The sequence below is a fragment of the Pseudovirgaria hyperparasitica genome (genome assembly GCF_010093815.1).
Source record: "Pseudovirgaria hyperparasitica strain CBS 121739 unplaced genomic scaffold EJ05scaffold_1, whole genome shotgun sequence".
Classification (NCBI taxonomy): domain Eukaryota; kingdom Fungi; phylum Ascomycota; class Dothideomycetes; order Acrospermales; family Acrospermaceae; genus Pseudovirgaria; species Pseudovirgaria hyperparasitica.
This window is the reverse complement of record NW_022985549.1, coordinates 975,892-1,003,252: the sequence shown is the minus strand read 5'-3', so window position 1 is coordinate 1,003,252 and position 27,361 is coordinate 975,892. Positions and strand designations below refer to the sequence as shown.

Here is a 27,361-nt window from a genome sequence, read left to right as displayed (position 1 = left end):
TCGAGTCGCTCCGAATACTCCCTTAGGACGAGGTATAATCGACGTCCGACTTACTCGCTCTTTAAGCTAGATAACTTAAGAGAAGATCCGAGGATCTTAAGAAGGCCTATACCTACGCGACACGAACGCGTAAGAAATCGAGAGAGGTATAGAATAATAACTATTACCTTTATTAAGAGTCGTTACTAGTTAATACGATTATCCTCCTATATAACTCGTAGTAATAGAAGGATATAGGACGGAAGCTAAGGTGGTATTAGAGGGGGCCATATAGAATCTAGTCTATATTTAATTATACTTATAAGCTTACGGAGCTTAATAGAGCCATGCTTAGAGGGACGTTTCCTAGCTATAGGTTAAAGAAATATTTTATAAGAAATGTAAGTAACGAGAGTCACGACGAGCCCTCGCGACTACTAATTAGAAGAATTACTAAGGAAAATAAGGAGAGTAGCGATAAGGAAAACTATTATAAATAACTTACGGAATACCTCGACGACGCTACACGAACCTAGGTAGAAGTAGTAATTCCTACTCCGTAAGACTTTAATAGAGAAGAATATTTACGTTTCCCTAGAATCGATATCTTCTTCTAGGGGATAGAAGTTTTTTTAAGGAGGGAAGGGATACTTATAAAAGTAGTCTCATGACGATAAACTCTATTATCGAAAAAGGATGATGAACTCTATTATTAAAAGAGGATGATAAACTCTATTATTACTATAAAATAATAAAACTTATTATTAAAGTAAGTAATGCTCGAAAGAAGATATAATGGCGTTTATACGAATTCCACCTACTATACATTGAAGCCGGTCGTATAATCGAAGCCTATCTATTAAAGGCCTATTTCGTTACTATAGAACGGGCCCCGTTAGAAACTAATAAGGAAGAAAAGAAGGAGGAGGTATAGGAGAAAAAGATACTTATAGAAAGTCTCATAAGGATAAGAATATACCCGGTATCTATTTATTTATAGATTCCGCTATATACCCGGTAGATACATTTATTCATAGATTTCCTATATATCTAGTATATATTCATTCATAGATTCGATATATATACGGGCCTACGGCCGTTAGTAAGGATCATTTATAAAAATTACTATATACCCGGCATTCAAGGAGGCATAAAAAGAGAACTTAAGATAGTATATAACTCTTCCCTCTTATACCTCTCTATACCTCCTTAATTAATAAAACCTCCTCCTCCACTTCCGCCTCGCTTAACTATCTCTCCTTAGAACGTAACTCGCTAATAGAACCGATAATAATAATAGCCCCGCCGAAAAAGAAAACGCCTACCCGTAAAGAGTTATAAGATCGTTAAGTACTAATAAGATAGACGCGGTCCTAGTTAAGAGTCGTAAGTACTAAAGTAGGGCTATTAACGGCTATTATAGTATCGAGGCTATCTACTACTCCGCACGGATAGGCTATAGAAGCTACGGAAGTAAATAAGTCTACTATTAACCGAATTATCGCTATCTAGGACCCGTAAGAGCGATAGGACTATATTCTAGACACGTTTAATAATCTCCTTTATATTACTAGCCTTATAGAATAGCTCTTAAGTAGTATAGTTAACCCCTTCTAGAAAGTAGGAGCCGTAATAGGGTATAGTAAGGTAAAGATTAACTCCTCCATTCCGAAAGAAGTCTATGAGATAATTCGTCGTAGAAGAGATACCAACTCCCGCATTCTAAAAGCTAAAAATACGATCCTATAAAACTAGTAAAAAGACCTCCCTAATAACGATAGCTAGTCACTCTAATCCGCCCTCGGATAGCTCTAGTAAATATAGAACTTTATAGAAAAGCTAGTAGCGCTCTTATGAATACGGACATGGGCGAGAGTAAGGAACTAGTTAAACGTATCCCTATAGTCCTAAATCGGCTAGGGATAGAAGGGAAGGGGAATTAAGGTATATCTTTAGAGCTCTAATATCGATACCGCCCTAGCTAGCGATAGTAATAAGAATGGTCTATCTCTCTAGTAACTCTCGAACTACCCTAGCCGATAAAATAAACTAACGTTCTATAATAAGACGGGACTTATTATCCCCGCTAGTTAATAGTCACGGATAAGTAGAATAGTTCATAGGCCCGTTAAATACTACCTATAAATTAAAGAGATAAGCATATCGCCTCCGCCTTAGACCTTACCGTCGCTAAAACTAGTATAGATAACGTCTATAGTAAAGTCCCCTCCACGAAGCACGCCTTCTAGTTTAGTAGTACGTCGTCTCTTCGAAGCTAGTCGTCCATTTAAAGTAAGTATTCCTTCTACTACTACTAGTATACGTCCCTTACCGGGCCATGCGAGAACCTCTTTAGTACCCGTTATAGCTATACTAATAAAACCTACTCGCGGACGTGCCTTATCTACCGGCCCTTAGTAATTACTAGGGGCGCCTATACGATAATCCCCGGTTATTCTTAGTTCGTACCCTAAGATAATAGTATTAGTTAAGGAAGAGGACGAGCCTAAGAAGTATTAATACGCGCCTTTAGTGACGAAGACTTTTAAGGTAGCTATATTATTAAAGAAGAATTTCATGAGTATTAAGGGAATGGCCCTACTAGTACACTAGAAAGCGTAGATAGGTAACATGGCTATTCCGTATAAAGTCTACTATAAGTATTACTAAGACGTAGCTAGAAAGAATAATATACTTATTAGTATATTCTACTTAAACCTAGTAGCGAGACTTAAAATAGTATATAAGTTTAGAGATAACGTAGGGGCCCTTAAAGTTTATAAGGACCGCTATACCTGGTTCGCGAAGTACGCGCAGCCACCTTATCTAATAGAGGCATTAGATATCTATTATTACTAGGCCCTAGAGACCCCGAAGTAAGTTATTAATATTAAAACCATCCTTACTAGTATCGTATTTGTAATTTAGAAGAAGGATAGTAGGATAGGTAGGTAACTCTTCGACGAGTAGAAACGTACTAGAAGTATTAATATTAAAGGGCTCTTCGAGCTACTTAAAAAGACGACCTCTATACTTAATAAGAGTATTCTAGAACTCGCGAGGGATGAATTTAATATATATAAGTACTACTAGCGCATGTTTAATAAGAAATTGAACTACGGCTAGCTACGAACTATATACTACTCCTATATCTAATAGTTTATTAGGTAATGTCTACTTTACTAGCTTATCTATGTCGCTCTTTGGCCTGATCTTAACTACTATCTAATCTCGTACCCGTACTATGCGAAGTCCTAGGATAGAGGCGATAAGACGGGTTTTAAGTATCTCGATAACGCCATTAATCGAATCCTCGATCCTAGTAATAGACACGGGTTTAATATAATCTAGGGGAGTATTAGTCTCGACGACGAACGAAGTAACGACTATACTATAATCATTCCCCGCTCCTATAAGTTCTTAAACGAATAGTAGTTAAAGGCTAAGCTCCGCGAGGGGGTCAATCAAAACGGTATAATCACGGCTATTAATAATAAGATCTATAATATAGACGATAAGAAACGATTTAGTCCCTTTGTCCCGGTCCCCTACTAGTCCCTTAAAGTGCGTATCTCTAGTCTACTAATAATGCACGGCGTCTAGGGTCCCGTAAAGGGTGGAAGACGTACGATACTTCTATGGTATATCGCGATTAGCCCTAATTACATAATAATGGAAGTGTCTAAAATGGGTATATAGGAATAACTCGCAGTAGCTTATAGAAATTTAACTCCGGGACCCACGTCTCCGTCGGGATTTTCTAATAAATATAGCGCGATTCCTTTTACCTTCCTAGCCGTAGTTTAACTCCCGAGTTTTAACGCCGTTAGTAATATATTAGTCGGCCGTAAAAGATAGGATAGCTAGGAGGTGAAAGAAGAGGTAGCTACGTAGCTTAATATAAGTCCTTAATAACTTAAAGCTAAGGTAGACGCCTGGTTTAAGGAGGGCTCGAGGGTATTTATAGAGACCTTTAAGAAAATAGTAAGGTAGGAAAGGCTAGTCTATAGGGATAGGTCGTTCTAGAAGGAATTTAACGAGGCGCGCGCCGCTAAGCGGCTAATTAATTTTAAGAAATTCGAGTCCGATATAGGCCTAGATAATATTAAAGAGAACTTTTATAGATAGAAGAGGCCTAACGAACTATCCGATGAGGAGGAATCTAACCTCTCTAAGATAAGTAATACGATTCTTTAGGAGCTAGCTCGCGACCTTAAGTACTAAGATTAGGCGCCTAAAAACCTACCTAATTATTAGTTAAGGGCTGCCCTTAACTAATAATCCGGGCTAAGGTTTACCCGCGCTAAGAGGTTTACTAGGGGCGTATTTTATTCGTATTAAGGTCTTTCTTTTAGGCGTTCTTTACATGGTTTCTTATACGGTTACTATACTACTAAGGGTAGTAGTTCTATGGGCCGGGGAGGTATATATGGAAGGCCGCTCCTGCAGCCCTATATATATGTGTCCCTAGCTCGATCACATGGCTTTATTATATATTTAAGGAGGGCGTTTTCCTTGGCCATTCTACTCGGCGCGCTTCCCCTATTACTAATATTCGACTATTCGACCTTTCCTTATGTTCATGGGCCTCTATAGGTATTAATTATTAGGCTTAGCTATTAAAGAATTAATTAAGAGTATTATATAGACCCATTCTATTATAAAAGAGAACTAATAAGAAGTCGTGCGTTTAAAGAGAACTTATAATACCTAGAAGAGATACTTGTGAGTTCGTCGCGACTACTATACTAGGAATATAGCCATTTATAAAAGGGATATACGTAGCGATAGCTTACTATAATATTTATAAAGACCTAGCTAGTCGTACGTCCTTCGGATTAAATCGACCGTCCTTATAATACTAAAGTGCCCTACTAACGTGTAATCGTACTATTCCCTTAAAACATTAATTTATAAGCCGCCTTCCGGCACGTAGAGTCGGCCTTAGAAGTAGATCGCGTCCGATTATTATTTCTACCTTAATAACTATAGCGGATCTATAGCGCTTCCTTTTATACTTATAACTTTCTTTACTAATATATCGGAATTCTAGATAGATTTAATTAAGTCTTCGAGGGTTTTCTTAGTTTCTTAGACGTTTATTTAGATTACTTAATACCCGCTCTAATTCCTGCGGAGAATCGCCGAAAGTGTCCTAGCTTCTAGTATTCTATTAGATAACTAGTCTTATAGTATCTAAAGTATAGTATAGTCTGACTTATACTAACTATCTACGTTATTCTATAATGATTTCTTATAATCTTTACGCCGCGATAGAGGATTAGCTTTATTCTCTCTTCTAGCTTTATATAAGATTTTAAAGTTAAATATTAATATCTACTTAGCCTAACGTACTTATCGGCGATTAAGGACCTTAGTCGATATAAAGTAACGTAGATTTACGTAATCCGATAATAATTCGATCTAATATATAGAGCCTTCTAAATAATATCGCCATTGCTTAAAACTCTTAATAATCATAAGTAGTTCCTAGTCATGCGTGTTATAACGCGTCTCTATATCCGCTATTTTACGGGAAAAGAAGGCGACCGGGTGCCATTATACCTTGTCTTTCGTATCTTTATACGGTTAACTAATAATTCTAGTAATTATAAATTCTAACGCGTTAGTTTCAACCTAAATATACTTCTTAGGATTAAAATACCTAAGAATCGGCGTAGTTATAAAGTAGTTCTTTAACGATTAGAACGTATCTTACGCTTCCGGCGTTAACTATATCTCGACCGACTTAGCTTTGCGCTATACTCGCCTACCTATAGAGATTTTACCGCTATTCTCTATAAGTTTATTAAGCGGCGCCGTAATTCGTAAGAAGCCTATAATGAATTTATAATAATAGTTTACGAAACCTATAAACGTTCTAATTTAACGTATAGTAGTAGGTTCTAGCTATTCTATAATAGTCTTTATACGCTCCGGCTCTATTTTTAGGCCGCCATATATTATAATAAAGCCGAGAAACCTAACTTCTTATTAGTAAAACTCGTATTTAGATAATTTTATATAGAGTTTATACTATCTTAGACGATTTAGCACTAATTTCACGTATTCTTTATAATCCTATATGCTATCGAAGTAAATTAGTATATTATTGAGATAAACTACGTAAATCACGTTAAGTAATCCTACGAGTATAGTGTTAATATATCCTTAGAACGCTCCTAGCGTATTTGTTAGCCCGAATAGTATAATAGTATAATAATAATAATAATAATAATAATAATATTATATAACTAGGTAGAGTAGTACTCTATAGGCCTATGCCTCCTCTAGTCTAAGCCACTATATAAGAAGAAACCCCATAGGGAAAAACTTCCTTATATCTATAACTACATCTCGTTAAACCTCTATTTCGTCTTAAGTATATAGCTATAGGGTACGCCTATTAGCCTATAGCCTATATTACTATTATTTTACCCTTAGGTAGTACGTATAGATACGGAGGTTATTAGTTAAGGGCTACCCTTAACTAATAATCGGGGTTCTCCCGGGGTTCTTCTAGTATATATCGGGTTATTACCGGCGTATACCGGGTCTCTTCTAGTATATATTTCTAGGTCTACTAGTACTAGAGAAGTAGTAGATATATAAGCATCTATTAGGAGACGTTCTTAGGGTACTTATTAAGCTATTATATGATATCTAAAGTCTTCGTAACGTGGATAAGCTATTACCATTATATATAGAGGTTAGGGTATATAGCTAGATAGTAGCGTATTATACCTCTCCGGCCGCACGCCTTATACTATAGGGAGGTGTCGGGAACGCCTCTCTTATAGATATAGTATAGGAGTCCTATGGCGCCTATTCGGGCTTAGATAAGTATAGATACTTAGGCTTTCGTTAGCCCTTTATATATCTATTTACTCGGTTCCTTCTATAGCCCTCGAATCCACTCTAGGTACCTATCCTACTAGGAGGTCTAGTGGGCACGGAGTGCCTCTTTCTACTTATCTTAAGTCTATGACTGTATGTTTTTTACGAGTTCTTAAAGACTCTACCGGTCTAGAAGAGCGTCCGGGTTATCTCGGACTTCTTATACTACTTAGCTAGAGTTGGCTTCTATTAAGTACCTATACTGTATTCGATTCTGGCCTATATATAGGAGTGCGCGGTAATATATGCTAATTTATACACGTAGCGCGGCGAAAGTATATTCTACGTTTTCTATACGTTCCTATACTTATTATTTAGTAAAGTATACTACCCTCTATATCTAGTAGAAGTTATATATACTTATAACGTCTATCTCGCGTCGTAGTAGTACCGTATTAGTAGCTTTATATACGCCTAATATAAGACGGAGTATGCGGTTCTATATGGATTCGAGCTTTATTTACCTAGTCTATATAAGGGCTGTATACTAGCACTCGTGTCCGTACATAAAGGCGGGTCGTACTATAGATATATATAGCTAGCGTACCTTATCCCGGGCGGTTCCCTACGTAGAGGCTATAATCCGTTATATAGTAGCTTCTACCTAGAGGGCCCTAGAGACGGCGTATGCCACTTATGGTCCCCATTTAAGCTTGCTATCTAGTATGACTCCGAGCGTGCGTATGCTTTATACTAGTAGTTCGTTAAATACGTCGATTCGGGGGCGTTATTCGCCTTCCCTAGTTATCTATTTCCCTTAATAATTAATAAAGTGCATGAGCTAGTATTTCTCTAGGGCGAACTTTACTCTATGGCGTTTTACCCACTAGAGGTACCTCTTATAGTTCTATTCTAGTCGTCTATACGTTCGGTTAGTATTATTATTAATGGCTAGGAGGTATATATTATCGGCATATCCGACTACCTCTATATACTTTATTCCTTAAAGAAGGTCTACCGTAAAGAAGAGAAATAGAATCGGAGAGATGGTACTCCCTTATAGGATGCCGTATACCGTCTCTTTATATTCGCTCTAGTATCTAGAGATATATATCTAAGTTATTCTTCCTATGAGGAATAACTATATAAAGCGTATAATCTATTCTAGTATTCGTCTTATCCGGAGATTATAAATAAGTCTTATATGGTTTACCTTATTAAACGCTCCGGCCATATCGAGGGAGAGGAGCGATACTACCCGTCTCTATTTCTATACGGCCTAGACGACTTCGATAATATATTAGATAGCTATTATTAGGGAGCTATCTATCTTTACCTTCTAGTTCGGAGGGAGGAGATTATATTTCTATACCGCGGTACTTATCTTCTTCACTATCGTAGCCTCTAGTATCTTACCTAGGTAGAAGAGAAGGGCGATTAGTCTCTATCCCTTTAGAGAGTTAGGGCTCTTTTCTAGTTTTGGGAGTATAATAGTATAGGCGACTTAGAAGCTCTAGGGGTAGTACCCCTACGTAACGTATACTTAGAATATATAAGTAATAAGCGGTAGGGTCGCTTTTATAGTACTTTTTAGGCATCGATTTAGAATTCCATCTAGTCCGGGTACTTTATTATTTAGGAGTATCTTAATAATATTAAGTATGTCCTCCTCCGTAACTTCTTCGGGGATATCTACCGTGTATAGATATTTAGCGTCGTGAACGTCTAATAGATCTACTAGTTCCGGGAGAGGGAACATGGCCTCCCGTAGGGCCTTAGTTTTCTTAAGGCCTATAGAGTATATTCTCCTCTAATATATTAGGGGAGGCATAAGTAGTAGAGGTATCAGAGTATCTACGCCCTTAGCCTATTTCGCTATATACCATAGCTCTATTATATATTATATCTATTAACTAGTAATTATATACTATTATTTATGCCTTTCGTTACGGAGGACTTTATCGCGTTATTATATCGCTTCCTTCTATTCTTTCTACGACTCGGGTATCCTTATACGGTATATACATCTATATAGCCTTCGGGCGTCTTATCTACTTTCCTATACTCGAGAAATCCCCTTTACTTCCGGGGGCCGGTATATTCGGTATAGTACGTGTTTATTTCTCGTATTCTAGTATATTTATAGGAGTATCTATACGGCCTAGTCTATGGCTAGGTTATTAGATATATTAACTATAGAGGGATCTAGAATCGCCGATTCTAGGTCCTTTAGATACTTTTCCTAGTCGGTATCCTTCTATATCTATCGTCCCCGTTATTCATTTAGGGTATATACATTTATTACGGTTTCTATATATTCATGGTCGGAATCCGTCTATACCTAGCCTAGGCGGTAGTATTAGATCCGGTAACTAATATGCTCCGTAGCGAAGGTAAGGTTAAGCGTAGACCCGTCTTCGTCCTATTTATGTTTTTTCTATATAACTTATTCTATAGGTATAAGTAGGTATAGGAAGTCGTGGTAGCGGGTGCGTAGTTCCCTTACTCTAAGTTCTTCCCTAACTATGGCTAGGCCTCTCTACTATTAGTAGTAGAGGTTAAAGTCTCCTAGAAGGATGTATTACCCTAGTTCTATAGTACCCTTAAGCATCTTATCTAGTATAAGTATACGTTATTAGTTATATATATTATATATATATAGGGGGCCTATATCTATTTATAGGTGTAGTATTATCCTAAGGTTATCGCGCTCGGTATACGACTATAATAAGAGTAGTATTAACCTATAAATATGGAAGAGGACTCGTCTTTCTAGTCCTAGAGGGTATATAGTATGGTATCCGGGGTGTATAGTTGGTTTACTCGTCTAGTAGTGTTTATAGAGTTCCTAGATAGCGAGTATTATAGCCCCGGTCTCTTCGAGGAGCGTCGCCTAGTTCTCTCTTTTATATTATATGTTTACCTATATAATTTAGAGTATATTCTAGTCCCTTATTAGGTACTAGGGAGTATATATATCTATATACTTATTCCTTAGAGGCGCGACTATCCTCGCGCGGTAGCGGCTTTAACTATGCCTTTTAGTCGTCCTATCGTCTTTGGGATAGTCTACTATCCTACCTAACTACCTTCCGGAGGGGAGGTTAGGGGTATTATAAAGGAAGGGCTCGTGGTAGATATTATATTCTATAACTATCTCACGCCTCTTACTTTTATCGTGCGAATATATTCTATAATCTATTTATATTTTATATATATTAATGACTACGACGGGTGTTTCCCATCGTAGTTTAAATACTATACTATATCCCTATTTCTTAGTCCGTCTCCTCGCGGTTCATAAGGGTACTCCTAGGTAGCGTGGTCCCTACGGTACTATCCGCACTTAGTCTTCTATAAGTACCTTTATATAGTATATCTATACCCTTAATAGTTAAAGTACTATATTATTACCCATGCCCTATTCTATAGCTCGGCCATAAGGAGCTCTCCTTCTATTAGAAATCCCTTCTATATAATATATTATACGAGGGCGGGGTCTCGGAGCTCTATAATTATAGTAGAGTGTTTTTTCGCCGTCGTCTTAATCGTCTATAGGTTCTTCTACCACGCTTTTACGATCTTAATCCCTAGGTATTTTCGCGTGTTAGATTATTCTATACGCGTAATATCCTCCGCTCCGATAGCCTATCCCTACACGGGTACTACGTATACTATAATCGGGTATATAGCTACCCTAATAGACGCGCTAGGGAAGATACTACCTATCGCGTTCGGATCTCGCGAGATGTTTTACTACGTAGTATTCATTATAGTAGTAAGTACTACCCTACCTAGCGTAACTTTAGTAGCTACGACGCTTAACTATATTCCTTTCTATTTATTAATCTTATTTATAATTTCCTTTAGGGATGCCTATTAGACCTACGCTAGCGTGTCCTTATCCTAGATTACGACACGTATACTATATACTCTATCTATGGTCCTAGTAGTCCTTAGTACGGTAGCTCCGGGTATTACTATAATCTAAGCCCACGTGTTAGGGCGCTTACCTTAGAATAGCTCTTCCTAGATTCTCTATAGACTAGCTTCTATTTAGTCGAGTCTACTACTAGGTTCCTCTCGTGGCGACTTTCTTTCTTCCTCCGTGATTCCTCTTAGGTTCCGGATAAGGTCCCGGAATATATAAAGGAGGGTCTTCTTTCCCTCCTTAGCGTCCCTCTCTATATATATTATCTAGTATTTAATTTTATCTAGGAGGGTCTCCCCTCTTAGGGTCCCCTTAGTCTAGGTTATCTATAGCGCTTTGCACCCTTAGTTAGTTTCTATATTTTAGATAGGTGTCTAGCTATCTATATTAATATTACTATATAGCCGTTTCTACCGTACTAGTAGGGGTATATCTAGCGTATACCGGGGTATTACGATACCTAAGGCCGCTATAGTTATTAGTTAAGGGTAGCCCTTAACTAATAAAAGGGGGTCAGCGTGTCGGCGTTTATTAGATATAGTCTATACTTATATTATCGAAGAGTCTTCGAGTATATATATATAGTATCTCTACACGTCGGTATCGTCGTGTATTATATACTACATGTACGCACGTGTATTAGAGGTTGTTATACTCGGTATACTCTATCGTTTAATGTATATAAATCGCTATTTTACCCCGAATTAACTAGTTTGGTCCGTTGGGGTATGAGAAGTTTTTTTAGTAGTATAATAGTATACTTAAAATAACTATATCTAGTCCGAAATGCGGTTTTCTACTCATCTCCGCGACGAATTTAAAGTCGGTAATATATATCTCGTAAATCTAGCTTTGTAAAGTACTTTACCTTTATTAATTAGTCTAAAGATTTACTAACTAGCGGTAATAGGTGATAATTCTTCTTAGTTACTATATTTAGTGCCTAATAGTCGACATATAGATATAAACTTCCGTCTTTCTTCTTTACAAAGAGAATAGATACGCCGGCTAATAATATACTATAACGTATCTAGCTTCTTTCGAGGTATTCTTTAATATATTTATAAAGAACTTCGAGTTCTAGTCTTAAAAGTAGGTAAAGTAGGCTATAAGGGACGTCTACTCCCTCTTCGAGCTCGATCTTTAGCTTATATAGTCTATGATTAGGGAGAAGTAACGTATCTCCTACTAAAAATATATCTATATACTATAAATATACGTTAGATAGCGTGTCTTCGCCCCGATTATTACTATCGTCCTTATCTTTATCGACGATCGATAAGGACGTAAGATAGATTAGCGACGATTAGGTCCGCACGGTAAGGTTCCATGCCTCCTTACTAATAGTTACGACTTACTAGTATAATTTACTACGGTATCGTTAGAACGTTAATATCTCCTTCTAAAAATTAAGGATAGGGTTTAGGCGTCTAAGCTAAGGCATCTCTAGAATCATATTCTATTAGCTAATATTAGCCACGATAAATTCATTAGACATCTACTATTTTATTATCTTCGAGTCATGAACTTTATAATTTATTATAGCTTTACCTAAAGTTCTAACTTTATATCTATTAACTATGATAGTTCGGCTAACTTTACCGAGATTATATAATAATCTATACTCCTTTATAAGAATTAATAAAATATAGTTATCTTCTATACTAGTATCCACGAGGGCCTATATAGTTTTATTACTATTTACTATAGGTAACGATACTTTTAGTAATATTAGGTCTTTACTCGCCGGAAGGCGCTACGGCTCCTTCTAAGTATATATAATTTAGCTAAGAACGCGGTTAGGTCTCGTGTACTAGCCTATTCTTTTTTTAGATTCTTATAGTTAGGTAAAATATATTCTATTTCTCTATACTTATAGTAACGAAGTACGCTATAATCCTACTATTTTACGATAGGCGTTATATTTAAGTCTATACCTTATTCTTTTCCGCGTTAAGAAGCACCGCCTTAATTATTTTAGTGTTCTCTTAACACGTTTCTACCCCGATTTACGCTCTTCTAGCGCTAATTATAGTAAGGTTACTCTTAATTAAATGTATTTAATTAACCTCGTTTCTAACCCGTATAGGGTTCGTCGGTTTTACCTAGAGAGCCGCGTTCCTTAAGGATATAGTAGTATTTATTAGCTTTCTCCTCTAATTCGTATAGATAGTTAAAACTTAATAATATTATTTCTAGTCTTTCGTGGATTAACAGAAGTAGTACTTCGCGAAACTAGAATATATAAATATTTTCCTATAGTATAGGGATATTATTCTATAGGTTTTAGAGGTATTATAGTAGTTAAGTAGGTGTCTAGTTCGGTCGTTATACCACGCTTCTTAACTTAGATAGTGCCTTTCTTTCACGTTCTCTATCTGTTCCGAGGGTGTTTAGTATAAATATAGCTAAATATTCCTAGGTTATCGTAGATAGTAGCTATACTTCCTTCTATCTATCCTATTAATCGCGGGATTATAAGTCTAGGTATCGTTCTCTAAACGAAATGCGTTATACTTTAGTAGAAAAGAGTAGAGGGTTATTAAGGAAGTACTTTTCGTAGTCTCTCTTCTAGTCTTTCTACTCCTTTTAGTTCTTCCCTATAAATATAGTCGGGTCTTTAGATTTTAGTATATCTAGGGAAGGAGTAGGGTAAATCGGTAATAAAGCGGCCGGGTATATGGTAGATTATCGTAACTCTAATGGTAGGTGAACTAATTCCGTCTGAATTAGTATAGGAAGTCGTCCACCTACTATTATTTAGCGTAGTTCTTTAAGAGACTCCTTAAGTTCTCGTCTCTTTACGAGGAGTTTCGCGCGTTCTACCTATTCTTTAAGGGTTTAAATCTCTTAAGCCTAATTTACGACGTATTCCTAAAGTTTAGCGATAGTTTATTATAATATCTCGCGTGGCTCCGCCACGACTTATTATCCGGCTTTATATTATTAGAAGTTACTTAGCGTCTCTACTATTTCTTCGTCTAAAAGCTCCGTGATTTAGTCTAATATTTCTACTTCTTAGTTAGAAACGGCCGGGATTAATACTAATTATAGAGGATCCCTATTATTTAATATAGTATTACTTATCCCTATAGTAGATCGTGTCGACCTTCTCGGTTCTAGTTAGACTATCTTAACTATAGTACTATATAGGGAGTAATTCGAATATAAGAATAGGGTTATTAGATAGTAGTATAGTTAGATAGAATAATAGAGTATATTCTATTATAGAATGAATTACTATCGAACCCTTTTAGTAGAAATCTAAGAGTATATATATAAAGGGACGCTAATCTATCTAGTATATAACTATTTACCGCCCTTCCCGCTACCTCCTAACCCTATTAGCTAAGGTATATACGGATTAGATTATACCTAAGACTAAGTCCTAACACTTAACCTTATCTATAAGGGCGAATAAGACTTCTATTAAGTATATATACTTATTTAAGGTAGACTAAGATTAGATAACTAGAGACGTTTTTCCATCGAACTCCTACGACTTATTAATAACTATCTCTTATATAGCCTTATTTATCTTATTCTTAGTCTTATCTAGTATCTAGAACTCGCGTAGAGTTAAAGATAGATTCTTCTATTTCTCCTTCTTTCTATTAATATAAAGTACTAATATTAGATATAGTATAAAGAGAGTAATAGCTATAGAAGAACTTAATAGAGGAGACTCATTTTCTATATTATACTTATTACTATATAACGGCGATAGCGATAAATGTATATCTATTACCTTATTTAACGCCTATAGTATAGAGATAAGTATCTCTACCGCATTCGCGTTATAATTAGATATACTAGCCGTATATTTAATAATAGGAGCTAGTATACTATTCGCCGTCTTGCTCTTAGACTTCCTATTTTAGACTACCTAACTACGGCTTACTATCGCCCTTACTATTAGTTAATATATATAACGCGTTTAAGGAGGAGGAGGAGCCTCTATTAAGTAGTCGGGTATCTTAAGCGGCCTACTAAAACGAGCCCTCTTACCGCTACGACGCGCTATAGGTATGGTTTAGAGGTATTTTAAGTATTATATAATATAGAGATGAGGCTAATGAGTGCCTATATACGTAGATTCGACGTATTTTACGACGTTATGGCTGCTATGCACGATAATGTTCAAAATGCTCATTTACTATGGAAAAACGTTATGTCGCGCATAGGCGTGCATGCCAAGAGTTGCGCTGAAAAAGTTACGGACGGATTGTAAAGTTTCCTCGAGCGGTCATTGACGTCATACCTCTATACTTGGAATGAACGGTGCTGGGAGATACAGGTTAACGACAAAATTCTTAAAATAGGTGATATGAAGGTCGTTTGCCCGTGGCGTGGCAGCATTGGCAATTCTAAATTCCCCGATCACTTGTAGACGCATCATGATGTGTATTGTGACTGAAATAAATCAATAGTGCACCCTGCATCCAACGATGTTCCACTTGCCTTGTCGCCTGCATACCCCAGGCCCGCCGCTATATCTCCTACGCACATCGATAGTACCCGTCCAAACCGCAGGCATCGCCGTTCACCTGGAAACAAATTGGTTTCATTTGAGCATTGAGAACAATGTTCGACTTATCCACCGTTCGGTACTTCTCTTCTACGGGTTTCATCCGTGTCTCGCAAACCCTCATGGATGAAGGACCGCTTCAAATCCCGCGAGTGGCATTTTGCTCACACAAATTGAGCGAATCCTGACATGAGATCTTGTCTCTACTTCTTTGCAATAAGGCATATCTATTCTCAACCCGTGCGTAGTTGACTGTGATCGTACTCCGGATGATCTTCAAGCCAATCGTTCCGTGACGATAAAGCATGGTTGATGCCTTTCGAATGGCCCACTCGGAACAATGTATCGAGGATGAAACGTCGGACATCCGGATTCAAACCGGGCATCTGATTGGAAATGCTCATTCCGTGAGCTAGATAGTACGCTGCTAGACCAGGACAAGCGAGGTGGTACTTATTAAGTTGACTTGGGTAGCCTTGCTGATCTACATCTCCAAGGAGAAACGGAGTGCTTGCACAGATCAAATTGACGATGGAACAAATGTCTGCTTGCAAGAGCTCTTTCGTGGCCTGTAAAGGGTAATCTGCTCTTGATTGTGGCAGACAGCGAATGATCTCGAGTAGCCTTTGAGCTAATTGAATGCGAGCTAGCCACCACCCCATCCATATGCCTGCGTGGTTTTGATCCTTAAAAGATATGAGTTTGGGCACAACGGGAAATACAGAGCCTCGCTGATCTACGTTGTTGAGGTTGATGTTTGGGACAACAACGAACTTCCAGCCTTCAGGTGTAGAATCTATCCAGGCCATAAGATCGCTTCGCGTGTTCAGGCCTTTACGGAGAAGGTCTTGGACACACTCACGATCCGTCAGCTGCCCATTGACCAGTGCGGACAGTAGAATATGTGTCGCCGCTGTGACCTTGGCGGTTTCATTGAGTAATTGCCAAAGCTGGTTTTCGATCTCATGGGAGCTGAGATGATAGATTTCTTCGGAAGTCCTGGGGAGATAAGGCGGTTCACCGCTCAACTCTCTGATCTGTGTTCTGAAGTAGATGGACCTCGCTAAAGAGTCTTCTATCGGATCTGCTTGCGGGTCACTTCGACGCATGCGGATCAGATGCACTAGTCCCCGTTCATGTATTCCCCTGGAGTCTCTTTCACTGCCGCTAAATGTCTGAATCCCATTAACTCTAGGACCCAAAGGACAGCAAAGGACTTACTTCATGCTTTTGAAGAAGGGTAATCGCAATCAGCAGTATGTCTGACTTGAAGGCCTTTGGGTGCATCAGGGCAGTGCTGACCGACTTCAAAGCTCTCCCGTACAATTTCATAGACTCTCTTTGCATGGATGCGTCACCTGAAATATTAGCCAAGTTCGCCATCGCTGCCGCATGTAGCGCATTGGTCAGATAAGTACAGTTCCGATGTCTTGTGTAGTAGGTTGGCAGGAATTCCAGATAGCCATGACCGACATCCTGTACAGCAGAAACGTAGTTATGGAAGAAATGAGCAACTGAATTCTGATTCCAATCAGTATTGGGTCGACGCATCGTCAGAGACGGCCTCTCCAGAACTTCATCTAAAGATGACGCTAAACCTGTGGTCGAACTCTTGGTCTTCTGATTGCTTCTCTGTAGTAGTGTCTTGTCGATAACTGCAGCATTCATTGATACGAACATGACCTGCCCATTGTTGAGAGACCCCGGACATTTCCGCCCAGCTTTGACACATCGTGCACAATCGGGTTTACCTTCATCGCACTGCAGAACAAATGTCAAGGTTAAAAGACCTACGGAGATAGAGGATATAGGAACTACCTTTACTTTCATTTGCCTACAGGCGAGACTGCAGAAGACAGTTAGTTCTATGCAGTTCGGCACGGCACGCATCACGAGCGATTCGGCACATACCATCCTGTACTGTATCTGGGCCGACGATTCATTTTAGGTTCAGATGTTCACCACTACCCATGCGATGGAATCGCGAACAGGCTACGGACTGATGTCAGCAATGATGAAGATCTCGCCCTCCCCAGAACCGAAGGTAGTGACTCCCTATTCTCTACCAAGCCTTAGAACTCCTTAAAACGCTAATCCTTTTGAGAATAGCTAAGTGAGCTAGCCGCAGTAGCCGAGAGAGCATAAGCAATATAGTCAATCGTCCGTCGGACCTCACTTCATACAATGACATTATGAAGGTGCACAGGACTGGACATATACAAAAAAGCAGTTAACGCTGAAGGAAGTATTAGGACATTTGGCATGCTACCTCGTCTTGGTAGGTTCAACCATCGCTACATGTATAAGATGTCTCAACTGAAGCAAATGTGACCATTCCTGGGAGGGTCAGTGCCTATATTTCCTCTTGCAGCCAATTCTCAAGTCTCCACGGATTGAGACCCGCTGTCATATATACTCTAGAGCAATAGACGGTTGAATAAGCTTCTTCCACGCAGGAGCGGGTGATTCGTAAAGTTGATAGGATCAACTATCCCCAGAGGTGTCAAGGCTCCTCATGCACCTTGCGCCGGGCCACCGCTTAGTCTTAGCATTGCTGGTACTGCACTCGGAGGTATTGTCGCGTGTTCGCAAATGACCCCTTTTATATATTCGGCAGGAGTCAAGTCATAAAGGAGATTTAGTACTTTTACTCCCTCTTTCTCCTTCCATTGTGCCCACTTGTCGACACGTATGATACCACCTGTCTGAGCATCGAATGAATCCGGTGGTGGTTGTTGGCTAACGACAAGTTCTTCACCGGGAGCGTTCTCGTTCATCTCTAGACCATGAACAATAGGCTTCTCTGTAAACTTGATAGTCTGACAAAGAACAAGTACTGGTACTTTGTTCACATCGCCAATCGTTGCGACTGCAGCAGTACCCGCGCGAGCGTACAGTGCCCCATTACCAGTCATGGCAGTGGCACCAATCAAAATTAGGCTAGCTTTCTTCATAAGGCGCGTCAAAGAATTGATACGTGCGATTGTGACTTTGATGCCAGCTGCCTGTAGAGCAAGAGCAAGGTTGGAGCCCTCGTTCAGCGGCTCGGAATCGACACAGAAGACTGAAAACGGTGTTCCTTTACCATGTGCTGTCAGAAGTGCCTCTTTGACTACGCTGCTTCCACCGTATGTTACTATTATGGCGCCAGGGCGTATCCGGTCGGCTGCGGTTTGTGCAATGATTGTACTGGCAGCAGTAAATCGCTCTTGTATGAACTCGTCGATATATCTGTTCAGATCGCGCCTGGTATCTGATTCGGATTTCGACGGGTCTTCCCTAATGACTATGTCCTTTAGCCAACGTATCGAATTTCCCATGGGTATGGACAAAGGTCGACATGATATCAAGAAGTCAATTTGTTTTGCCAGATGATGAGCAGTAAAATGACGCGCGAAAGATGTACCGACTGGTGTTGTGTACGAGTCAATCACGGCCTTAAAAGATAGCAGCATCGCTATTGAACGAGCGGTCGAGCCACACACGACATAGTGAGACATTTGAAAACCTAAGGCGAGGACGGCTGGATGAACTTCCTTCGATGCATCGCTCACTTGAGGCCTCTTTCTGGGTGCAAAGTCCCCGAACGGCTGTATTTCTTTAGAAGATTTACGAGCAGTCTTCGTAAAGTGAGTTTGCTTGTGAGCGTCACTTTCCCTATCCACGCCCGCACCTCTCTGTTGTACGTTCTGCTTTGGCCGCTGAGACTCCTGTGCGCTTCTCGGTTGATTTTGTCGGTGGCCTTGTGTCTAAATTGTGTCAGTGGTGGGTCTGGAAGGGTAGCAGTTTGTAATATCCATACCGCTGCGTTGGCAGCCCCTCTGTCGCCAGTGCTACTTGGTCTACGAACGTTTGACGTGGAGACTGAAGCAGAGGGCTCAGGACCAGTACTTTTATGAGCCGCACGCTTCGCCGCTTTTTCTGCCTTCTTTCGCTTCTTTTCCTCGGCCATATTCACCTTTGCTACTGTCGCATCCATTCCAGTCTGCCCTGCAGTCGCTGTGCTTCCTTTATCGTCATTCTTCTTTGCAACCTTATTGGATGAACCTTTCTGTTGCGCTACCTGAGCGCTCGCCTCTCCTGCCACCTCTCCTGCCATGATTCCTCTCGCAATCCTCGGTCAGGTGAGTCACTCTGGGTATAATATTTCTTTGACGATATGTGCGGCGAGGCATGCAGATTTCTTTTGATCAACAAAGTGAAAACTGTTAGCCTCCGATTACAGAAGGCTTAAGGATGTGAAGGAAGGTTCCACAGTCCCTGGATGGCTGTGAAAGCTTGGGACTTTTGACCGGGAGCTCGTTCTCGGCTACAGGCGGGCGTCGACGTTCAGGAACGGATCAAAATCAAAGCTATCGCAAGCCTTCACAGGTTCTTTGTTATATTGACGTGTTTGTCGAAAGGTGATTCACGTAAGTGATCGCGGGGAAATTTAGACCAGACTCTATTCTGCGCAGAGTCATTCAGCGCTGTCAACGGGCCTGTGCATAAGGTCAAGATTGGGCTTTAGGGTTCAAATATAGGTCTTGCTTGATCAGGCTAGTACAACTCTCGAAAGTCCGTGCGGCGTGCGCCTAATACAAATTTGCGGCCGTTACAAAAATCTTCTTTAATGCTTCGCTCCCACCTGCATCAACACATTTTCATCTCCGTCTCAAGGTGTCTCAGCCATGTCAATGTATTTGATGCTCTGGTTATATGGACAACTGGCAGTCAGCCACGTGTCCACCAAATGATGACATCCTTGTGGACGGCACAGGATCAAGAGTATATCAACTTTCATCCTTCCTGTCTATGGTCACAGAAAGCATTTCGTTTACTCACAGGTTCTCTAAGCGTGACTCAAATATGAATTGTATCGCTTCTAAAATTGCTAGAGCTCACCATCGTCATTTACAAGGATGTGTAGAGTGTGGACAGTGAAGCAAGATGGAACTACCAGTCCAGCTCTCAGTCAGAAGACTGATCTGGCCTGCACCTTATCTGTTCAAGGATGGCTCATCACGAGACATGTAATGAATACACGAGGGAACATATTTATACTACCAAATAAAGGATTCATCCCATAATTTAATGGAATAAGATATACAAGAGCAGTCTGAAATCCAAGAAAGCCTACCTTCTGATGATAATGACATGGGCCTTCTCAACGCTGCATCCTGTATCTGGGCTCTCATGCATCAAGTGTACATCCTGTTCATCCACTTTTTAATCGGTAACTTTGTTAACCTAATCGGTCTTTGACTTCCATGCGTGATCAGCATCTGTTCGAAAATTAGCACGGCGTTAATGCTAAAATCGTAAGGAATAATCACCTTCATGGATTACAGGATTTTCAATGTATTTTCGCTGGTCTGCTTTCGACGCGTGGTCAACTTGAAACCTACTGTCGCGATCTTGCACCAACTTCTTGAAGTCCAACTGGCTCTCGTTCGTAAAACTCGTCATGAGTTTTGGTTCCCCGAGGGGCAATTGGTCTCCGCGGTCTGTCTGCCAGAGATGATATACTTTGCCATAGAGCTCGATGACCTGCTCCATCTCTTTTGTCTCGGCCACCTCCCAAGCTGCAGTAGGGACAAGACGCGGTGTGGGCATTATTAGCATTCCAGACTTGACCTCAAAGACATGAGAGTGCCACAGGCAACGTTCCTCTGGCTCAAGAGTTTCGAACAGTTGAGGAGTTATCATATATTCGATACCGATGAGTCGAGCTTTGGGGTCCGGCGAGTCGTAGAGCAAGCATTGACGGACATCTGTCGACAGTCAGGAACAACGTGATCATGAACTGGCTACACTAACCTTCAGTAAGATGGCTACAGTAATGATTTGTCTCTACAAGTCGGCTTGGCTCATCTGCATATGCATGGAAAGCATTCAGGTGCGCGCAGATAGACTTGACAGGTCCCAGGTCCTGTAGTGTCTGTTAGAGTATACGCCTAGACGCGACAATTTGAAACCTGCCTGCATCAATGAAGCCCCAGCCTCGAGGACCCTGCTTTTCGTTGAGAGTGGCTCTCCCTTGACGTGACCTAGCTTCTCGCCAGCCTTGCACCTAGCGTGTATTGTATCCATCTCGGAAATGGTTGAGCGACTATATGATCAGTACTTGAGTGACATGGATCGTAAGAACGGATCGACAAAACGTCTTGTCGAGGAACGCGAGACTGATAATAGACTGTACAGAGGATGTTGGAGCTTGCGAAGTCTAAAAGCACAGAATACAAGCAGGGGTAAGATCAGGATACGATGTCGATGATTATGGCAACGACAATGAGCATTACCCCCTTTAGGAAGTACTTAATCATATGATCGGACGTGTCTTTCTCGAAGGAATGCTCGAGGAAGCGAAGAAAAGATAGCATGAGGGAGATGAGGATGAGGATGTTTTAGGGTAAGAAACTTAGCGAGTCGACATGATATGTAGAAGTGTTTATCTGTGTCCTGGAAGAAAGGAAAGAGCTCGACCCTCTTCATGGTACTTACTGTAATAGTGGTCAACAGCCTCAGGTACCACGCACAGGTTGGTACAGGTACGGTAAAGAGAAGAGATGAAAGTGGAAATAGTTCGAATGTTCTTATCAATTCTAGACATACTTAAATACTAGGTATGATACATATGCTTATGCGGCTAGCGTCGAACTGAAGAAAAAGTGACAAACACAACTTTTAACAAGAAGCTAGGAGTCCCTTGAAATGTTACGTCCATCCCTAGGTAGTGGATCTATCTACTGACGTCATTGTGATGACTTGAGCAGGGAGTCTACAATTCTAAGGTGACATGTGTCACATCTGTACAACTCCTTAGATGCGCGCCATGATTCAGTCTAAGCGTGAACTGGAAGTTCGTTTTGCGTTTTCTGTATATGTGCTACTTCATCTACGAGAGCGATCAGCTACTGAGGCAACCACAATAATTGCCTCGTATACCGGACAGTCTGTCGTGTACCTTCTTCAGCTGTTAAAACCATGATAAAATCACATCCCATACGCCTGTGCGATGCTGTGTTGCTACGGACGCTAAGGATTCAAGGCACATGCCGTCTATTTCGTAATCTCCTTGATCTTGCACTGCCATCCTGAACTCTTGTTCAACAAAGGAAGACTGTGATATATTAGCTTTAGGTAACAGTAGGGAGATGCTTTGTCTTGCCTTGCACCTAGACACCAGCCAAGCTCATTCTCGCCCATCTTCTTTGCGATGTTGAGTTCGCGATCAATGGGCATTTCATACCCGGTATGCAGTAAAGCTATCATGAAGTTCAAATCAAGACAATGATCTGGTCGGTCCTCAAGTTCGCTGAGCGCATCTGGGTACATGCCAAAGACATCCCAATTGTCGTCAACCTTACCCTTACACACACGCTCTGTAAGATCCTTCAATTCAGCTAAGCTGAACGATGATGGCATACCCAAGGGTTGGGTGCGATCGTAAAAGTAACTGACTAGGTAAACGTCGTTTGCAGCAAAAGTTTTGGCGAGGCTCGGTTGGTAGACGCCGCGGAAAGCGCATGGAGTGAGTTTACATTCCGCTGTTTTCTCTAGAATGTCTTCCGCCAATTTGCGGCAATACTGTGATGATCCAGTTTTAGGGCCAGTCATGGTGACGCTAACTTGTGGCCCAAGTGGGTGGTTTTCGTCGAGTTCAATCTTGACGTCTTTTGACATGCCGGGGATGAAACAAGGGTTTGTTATGGGCATATTGAGCCATTCTTTGTTGGGGCCAACGTTCTTTTCATATGCTTTGTTTAATACAAGAGCATTAAGCTTGTTGCGAGCCTCCATCAAACCGTAACCCAGATAAGAATGTTGGTAGAGCTCAAACTCACGACCACCGAAAGAGAGAGCGTACTTGTGGTCCCCTTCTTCCAATTTGTCGGGCATAGCCTCTTTGAACGTGGGCTCAAAGACGATCTGAGTAGAACCACCTCCTAGATCCAGAATCGCGGCGCTTGGTGTCTTATCCGGGCCGCCAATTTTACCAAGTAGATAATTGATTGTGATCCAAGCGTAAACACCTTCGTCCTTGCCCTCCATGACCTGGACGCCACCCTGTTCTTCTGAGACGACAGGGAAGGGAAAGTCATCCTCAAGGTGCTTGCGGACAGCAGCAAGTATCTTGCTGCTCTTCTCTTCGCCGAGCTTGCGTAAACCGGCAGTGGCTTTCACTGCGACAGGAGTGCAACCCTTGAGTTTATCTGGCACATTGTCCATAGCAACCTTCATCAATGGGTCCAAGCTTCTCGCAGCACCCTCGGCGTCGGTGTCATAGGAACTTAAGCCTGAGCCACCCTCTTTCTTTGCCGTCATCTCAAAGAATTCCTTTTCGAGTTCTGGGGTGGGACCGCAGTTGTTGAAACGGTACACGTGAATACGTGAACCCGTGCTACCAGCGTCAATCATAAGCGCATACTGAATGAGAGGTTTATCCGAGGAGTATGATCGTATACATTTTTCCGTGGCGACTGAGGGATCCGAGGCAACATCACCATGGGACTGGCCACCTATATCGAGGCATTAGTCAAGACCGCAGGACTGAAGGAAGATTACGTACCTAAGGCAGCTCGGCTTGGAGCGAGAAAGTAAAAGATGATGAGTATGAACGCGAGCAAGCCTCCAGCTTTCAAATATCTATTCCTTTGCCCCTGATTCATAGCCTTGAACTCGTTCATGAGGCCTGCTGAGCCTGAACGGTGTCTGCCTTTCTTCTCGTAGGGATCGTAAGGATCTTCCTCCCGGTCTGCGTTCTTAGAGGTGGGGAGTGAAACGGACACTCGACGACGCGGTGCGGAGTTGAAACTGAAATATGACCAAATTTTGGGACGCCTCTGGACGTCAACACCGCTTGACATAAGGGGGTGGTGTTGCAAGGGATCTAAGGCTGGCAGGTCCAACTGTAATTGGTTAGCCCGGTAAGTCTCGCAAACAAGAAGAAAGCGAGGTTCGGGCTCACTGGATCATTAAGTATGATGCAATGCCTTGTAGCGGTGTGAGCGAGTGCGCAGTGGTGTACAATAGCCCTATCAACACCGTAGACATATCGGTGAAGTCTCCTATCCTCAACAGGCCAGTCTGCCTAAGATTTTTGGCTAGCGTTCAGCCACCGCCGCCACACTTCCCACGTATGCAGTGGCCACCTCATAGGGCTGCCTGATGGATTCGCCTCTCCATCCTTTCCATCAGCGCTTCCACTTGTTTCTTGTAGCTAAGATATAAAGTGGTTCTGTCTAGCCTGGTTGATGATTACAAGTCTTACACGAGCATAGCGCTTTGCAATATGGATGTACAAATCTATGTATATGACTTGTCAAAAGTTGGGAGCCTGTTGCATCATACTATTGTCCGAGAAAGTGACTAACTAGATGTAGGGTCTGGCTAGACAGGTATGTTGTGGTCCTCATTAGTGAGGTTTCTGCGAATATCGAAGGTCTAATAGTCCAGTTCTCCCTTTCCCTTGTTGGAACGCATATAGGTACGTATGACTCTTGATACTAATGTCGAGCAGAAATTACAGGGTTCTGAACTTCAGCTTTTTCCATATGACAATCTCCCAGCATAGCATGAAGGATGTCTCTGATATAGAAAGCAGATGCCGTATATCATACCTCAGTCGTCTTGGGTGGCATCGAATACTTCTTCGGCCAGGGCATTCAGACAAGCCAAGCAGGTACTACCCATCATGGAAACCCAATGGAAGTCATTGACATCGGACACACCGACCTACCTATGGAGCTGATACTTGAATACCTGGAATCATTAAAGCAGATCTACACTGCCGAGGTCAGTCCAAAAAAAAGTGAAACTTCTACAATTATTTCCCACTAATATTACCAAGTCCTACGACCTGTTCATGAAAAATTGCAATAATTTGTATAGTATATCTTTCAACAAGCGCATAACAATTTGTAACCATATACAGCTCGAACGACTTCTCCATGTTTCTTGTGGGCAAGGGCATACCAGACCATATCACATCTCTTCCTCAGACAGTGCTCAATACACCTTTCGGGCAAATTCTACGACCCCAGTTGGACAGCGCCATGAGATCGATCACACAGGCGCCGACGCCTACACCCCCAGCACAAATGGGTACAAGTTCTACCGCATCGGATATAGTAACATTAACCTCAGGTGGAAGCATCAACAAAGCAAGCCAAGCCAAAGTAATTAATGCTACTACACTCCAGGATGTGTCTCTACACCTCGATGCCGCAAGGAGTAGATGCGCCGTGATATTATTTACCAGCGCAACCTGTCCACCGTGCAAGCTTGTTCATCCAGTATACGAGGATCTAGCTGTTGAAGTTGGCGACAAAGCCACTTTGCTCAAAGTGGACATTGACAAAGCGTATGAGCTGGCCTCGGAGTACGGAATTACAGCAACGCCTACGTTCATCACCTTCTTGGAAAGTCAACAAGAGAATAGGTGGTCAGGTGCAAACCCAAGTCAGCTTCGTGGCAACGTTAGCCTGTTGATTCAAGCTGCTTTACACCCCCATACTAAGTTAAACGTTCAGTCACTCCTTGGAGTTGACCTGCGGCCAATCCTCTTTACGAAACTACCGCCCCTTGAAAAACTCAAGGCAAAGATGGGAAATGTGGCTGAGGAACCTATAATCAAGTCTGTTTTAGCTTTCATCGCCGCCCGAGACTCATCGACAAACAGTGTAGTGACAACAGTTCCCGACCTGTCGGCTTTCAATATTTTCCTTGATGAGTCTAAAAATTTACCCTTAGAGAATCTCTTTCCGCTTATAGATCTCTTAAGACTCGCGTTAGTGGATCCCCGTATCAGTGGGTTCTTCGCGGAACTAGGCAATTTTTCTACGATCGCTCGGCTACTAGACCGCATCAACTCACAATCACCATGTCCCTACAGTCTTAACCTCGTCGCGCTACATATGTGTTGCAATCTATTCTCCTCACCCATATTCAAGCGCCTTATTCTACAAGATGCTGTCTTCTCCTCGCTGTTGGTGAGGCTGCTATCAGCTTCCTTCCTGGACGACTCACACTCGACTATACGATCCTCGGCAGCGTCGCTTGCGTTCAACATTGCTGCAGCGAATCACAAACTGCGAAAGGAGGAACGTCATCAGGGACTACCGAACGACGAGACAGTTGAGTTACTAGCATCACTTTTCGAAACCTTGGGAACGGAACTGATCGACGCGGATACCATTAAACAACTTGTGGCCGTAATAGGGCTACTGGTCTACCTTGCGCCGCAAGATGGTGAGATTTTCGACTTATGTATGGCAATGGATGCCGAGGGCCTGGTGAAAGAAAAAGAACGTATCACTGGAGCCGATCAAGTGGTGAAGGACGTTGGCAGGGTATTACTGGCAAAGGGTCTGAGCAATCACTAGTGAACAGTTCCACAGTCGGATAATTATGCGATAATGTATAGAATCTTATAGGTGTAGGACTTATTCTCTAAATACATCCAAATGCACACAAGGTGGAGAACTAAAGACGAGTGGAATCTTGAATGCTGGACGGCAAAGGGGTGAAATTGGGCGCTGGTACGACTTCGTCATTTGCAAAGCATAAAACCTAGGCTGCGGTCAGCGGCCCACATATGTCAAAGATAGCAGTCATGAAGTAAAGACATATCGTGAAGATGGAAGAAATGCTCTCTCATAAGTGCTGAGCAAATTTGGTGACCCGCCAGTGCTTGGCGGTACATGATGACTAAGACCTGGTCCGAGCTAGCTTCTTGCTCTCGAAAACCTTTGCTTCGACTGTCCTCTTAACCTCCCTTTCCCAACCATCACCACAGCTTCATCAACTTCTTCCACACCTCAATTCATCTCCACTCATCACCCATCAACCCATCCTCTACCTTCAAGATGGTCACTCCAGTCCTTGCCCGGGTCAATGGCTCTGCCGCCCGTGTTGCTGTTCGTTCCGCAGCTGTCAAGCCAGCGTCTCGCTTCATCTCAACCTCGGGTGCGTTCCTACAACAATTCATCGATTGCTATCATCAATTGCATCGGAATATCTTTTGACAACCTCAATTGTTACTGACATTCAATTCCCAGGTGCCCGCTTCCCCGTACGCAACAACGGTCTGATGATGAACAACG

At 41.5% G+C, this 27,361-nt stretch overlaps 6 protein-coding genes across 6 annotated transcripts; 1 reads left to right on the top strand and 5 right to left on the bottom strand.

Annotated features, from left to right (window-relative positions):
- Positions 1 to 15,457: 15,457 nt before the first annotated feature.
- EJ05DRAFT_11813 (uncharacterized protein) lies at positions 15,458 to 16,669 on the bottom strand. Its single transcript, XM_033739045.1, has one exon. It carries the CDS (start codon positions 16,382 to 16,384, stop codon positions 15,509 to 15,511), a length of 876 nt encoding a protein of 291 aa, XP_033605198.1. The 5' UTR covers positions 16,385 to 16,669; the 3' UTR covers positions 15,458 to 15,508.
- On the bottom strand, positions 16,404 to 17,037 carry EJ05DRAFT_471698 (uncharacterized protein). Its single transcript, XM_033743019.1, has 2 exons — positions 16,694 to 17,037; positions 16,404 to 16,633 (listed from the first exon to the last, which is right to left on the bottom strand). The coding sequence occupies exons 1-2, from the start codon at positions 16,941 to 16,943 to the stop codon at positions 16,467 to 16,469; spliced, it is 417 nt and encodes a 138-aa protein (XP_033605197.1). The 5' UTR covers positions 16,944 to 17,037; the 3' UTR covers positions 16,404 to 16,466.
- A 370-nt stretch (positions 17,038 to 17,407) lies between these two features.
- Positions 17,408 to 19,507, bottom strand: EJ05DRAFT_11843 (nagb/rpia/CoA transferase-like protein). Its single transcript, XM_033739050.1, has 2 exons — positions 19,078 to 19,507; positions 17,408 to 19,024 (listed from the first exon to the last, which is right to left on the bottom strand). The coding sequence occupies exons 1-2, from the start codon at positions 19,372 to 19,374 to the stop codon at positions 17,789 to 17,791; spliced, it is 1,533 nt and encodes a 510-aa protein (XP_033605196.1). The 5' UTR covers positions 19,375 to 19,507; the 3' UTR covers positions 17,408 to 17,788.
- A 997-nt stretch (positions 19,508 to 20,504) lies between these two features.
- EJ05DRAFT_491071 (DUF1264-domain-containing protein) lies at positions 20,505 to 21,347 on the bottom strand (the record flags this gene model as incomplete). The annotated part of the gene is made up of 4 exons (XM_033745947.1): positions 20,505 to 20,539; positions 20,591 to 21,028; positions 21,075 to 21,186; positions 21,237 to 21,347. 4 exons carry the CDS (start codon positions 21,345 to 21,347, stop codon positions 20,505 to 20,507), a joined length of 696 nt encoding a protein of 231 aa, XP_033605195.1.
- A 680-nt stretch (positions 21,348 to 22,027) lies between these two features.
- Positions 22,028 to 24,318, bottom strand: EJ05DRAFT_447157 (putative guanosine-diphosphatase). Its single transcript, XM_033742265.1, has 4 exons — positions 24,226 to 24,318; positions 23,827 to 24,166; positions 22,426 to 23,776; positions 22,028 to 22,377 (listed from the first exon to the last, which is right to left on the bottom strand). Exons 2-4 carry the CDS (start codon positions 24,122 to 24,124, stop codon positions 22,317 to 22,319), a joined length of 1,710 nt encoding a protein of 569 aa, XP_033605194.1. The 5' UTR covers positions 24,125 to 24,166; positions 24,226 to 24,318; the 3' UTR covers positions 22,028 to 22,316.
- Positions 24,319 to 24,462: 144 nt separating this feature from the next.
- On the top strand, positions 24,463 to 26,791 carry EJ05DRAFT_459536 (DUF862-domain-containing protein). Its single transcript, XM_033742581.1, has 5 exons — positions 24,463 to 24,585; positions 24,641 to 24,744; positions 24,862 to 25,052; positions 25,108 to 25,142; positions 25,192 to 26,791. Exons 1-5 carry the CDS (start codon positions 24,554 to 24,556, stop codon positions 26,639 to 26,641), a joined length of 1,812 nt encoding a protein of 603 aa, XP_033605193.1. The 5' UTR covers positions 24,463 to 24,553; the 3' UTR covers positions 26,642 to 26,791.
- The last annotated feature ends 570 nt before the right edge of the window (positions 26,792 to 27,361 follow it).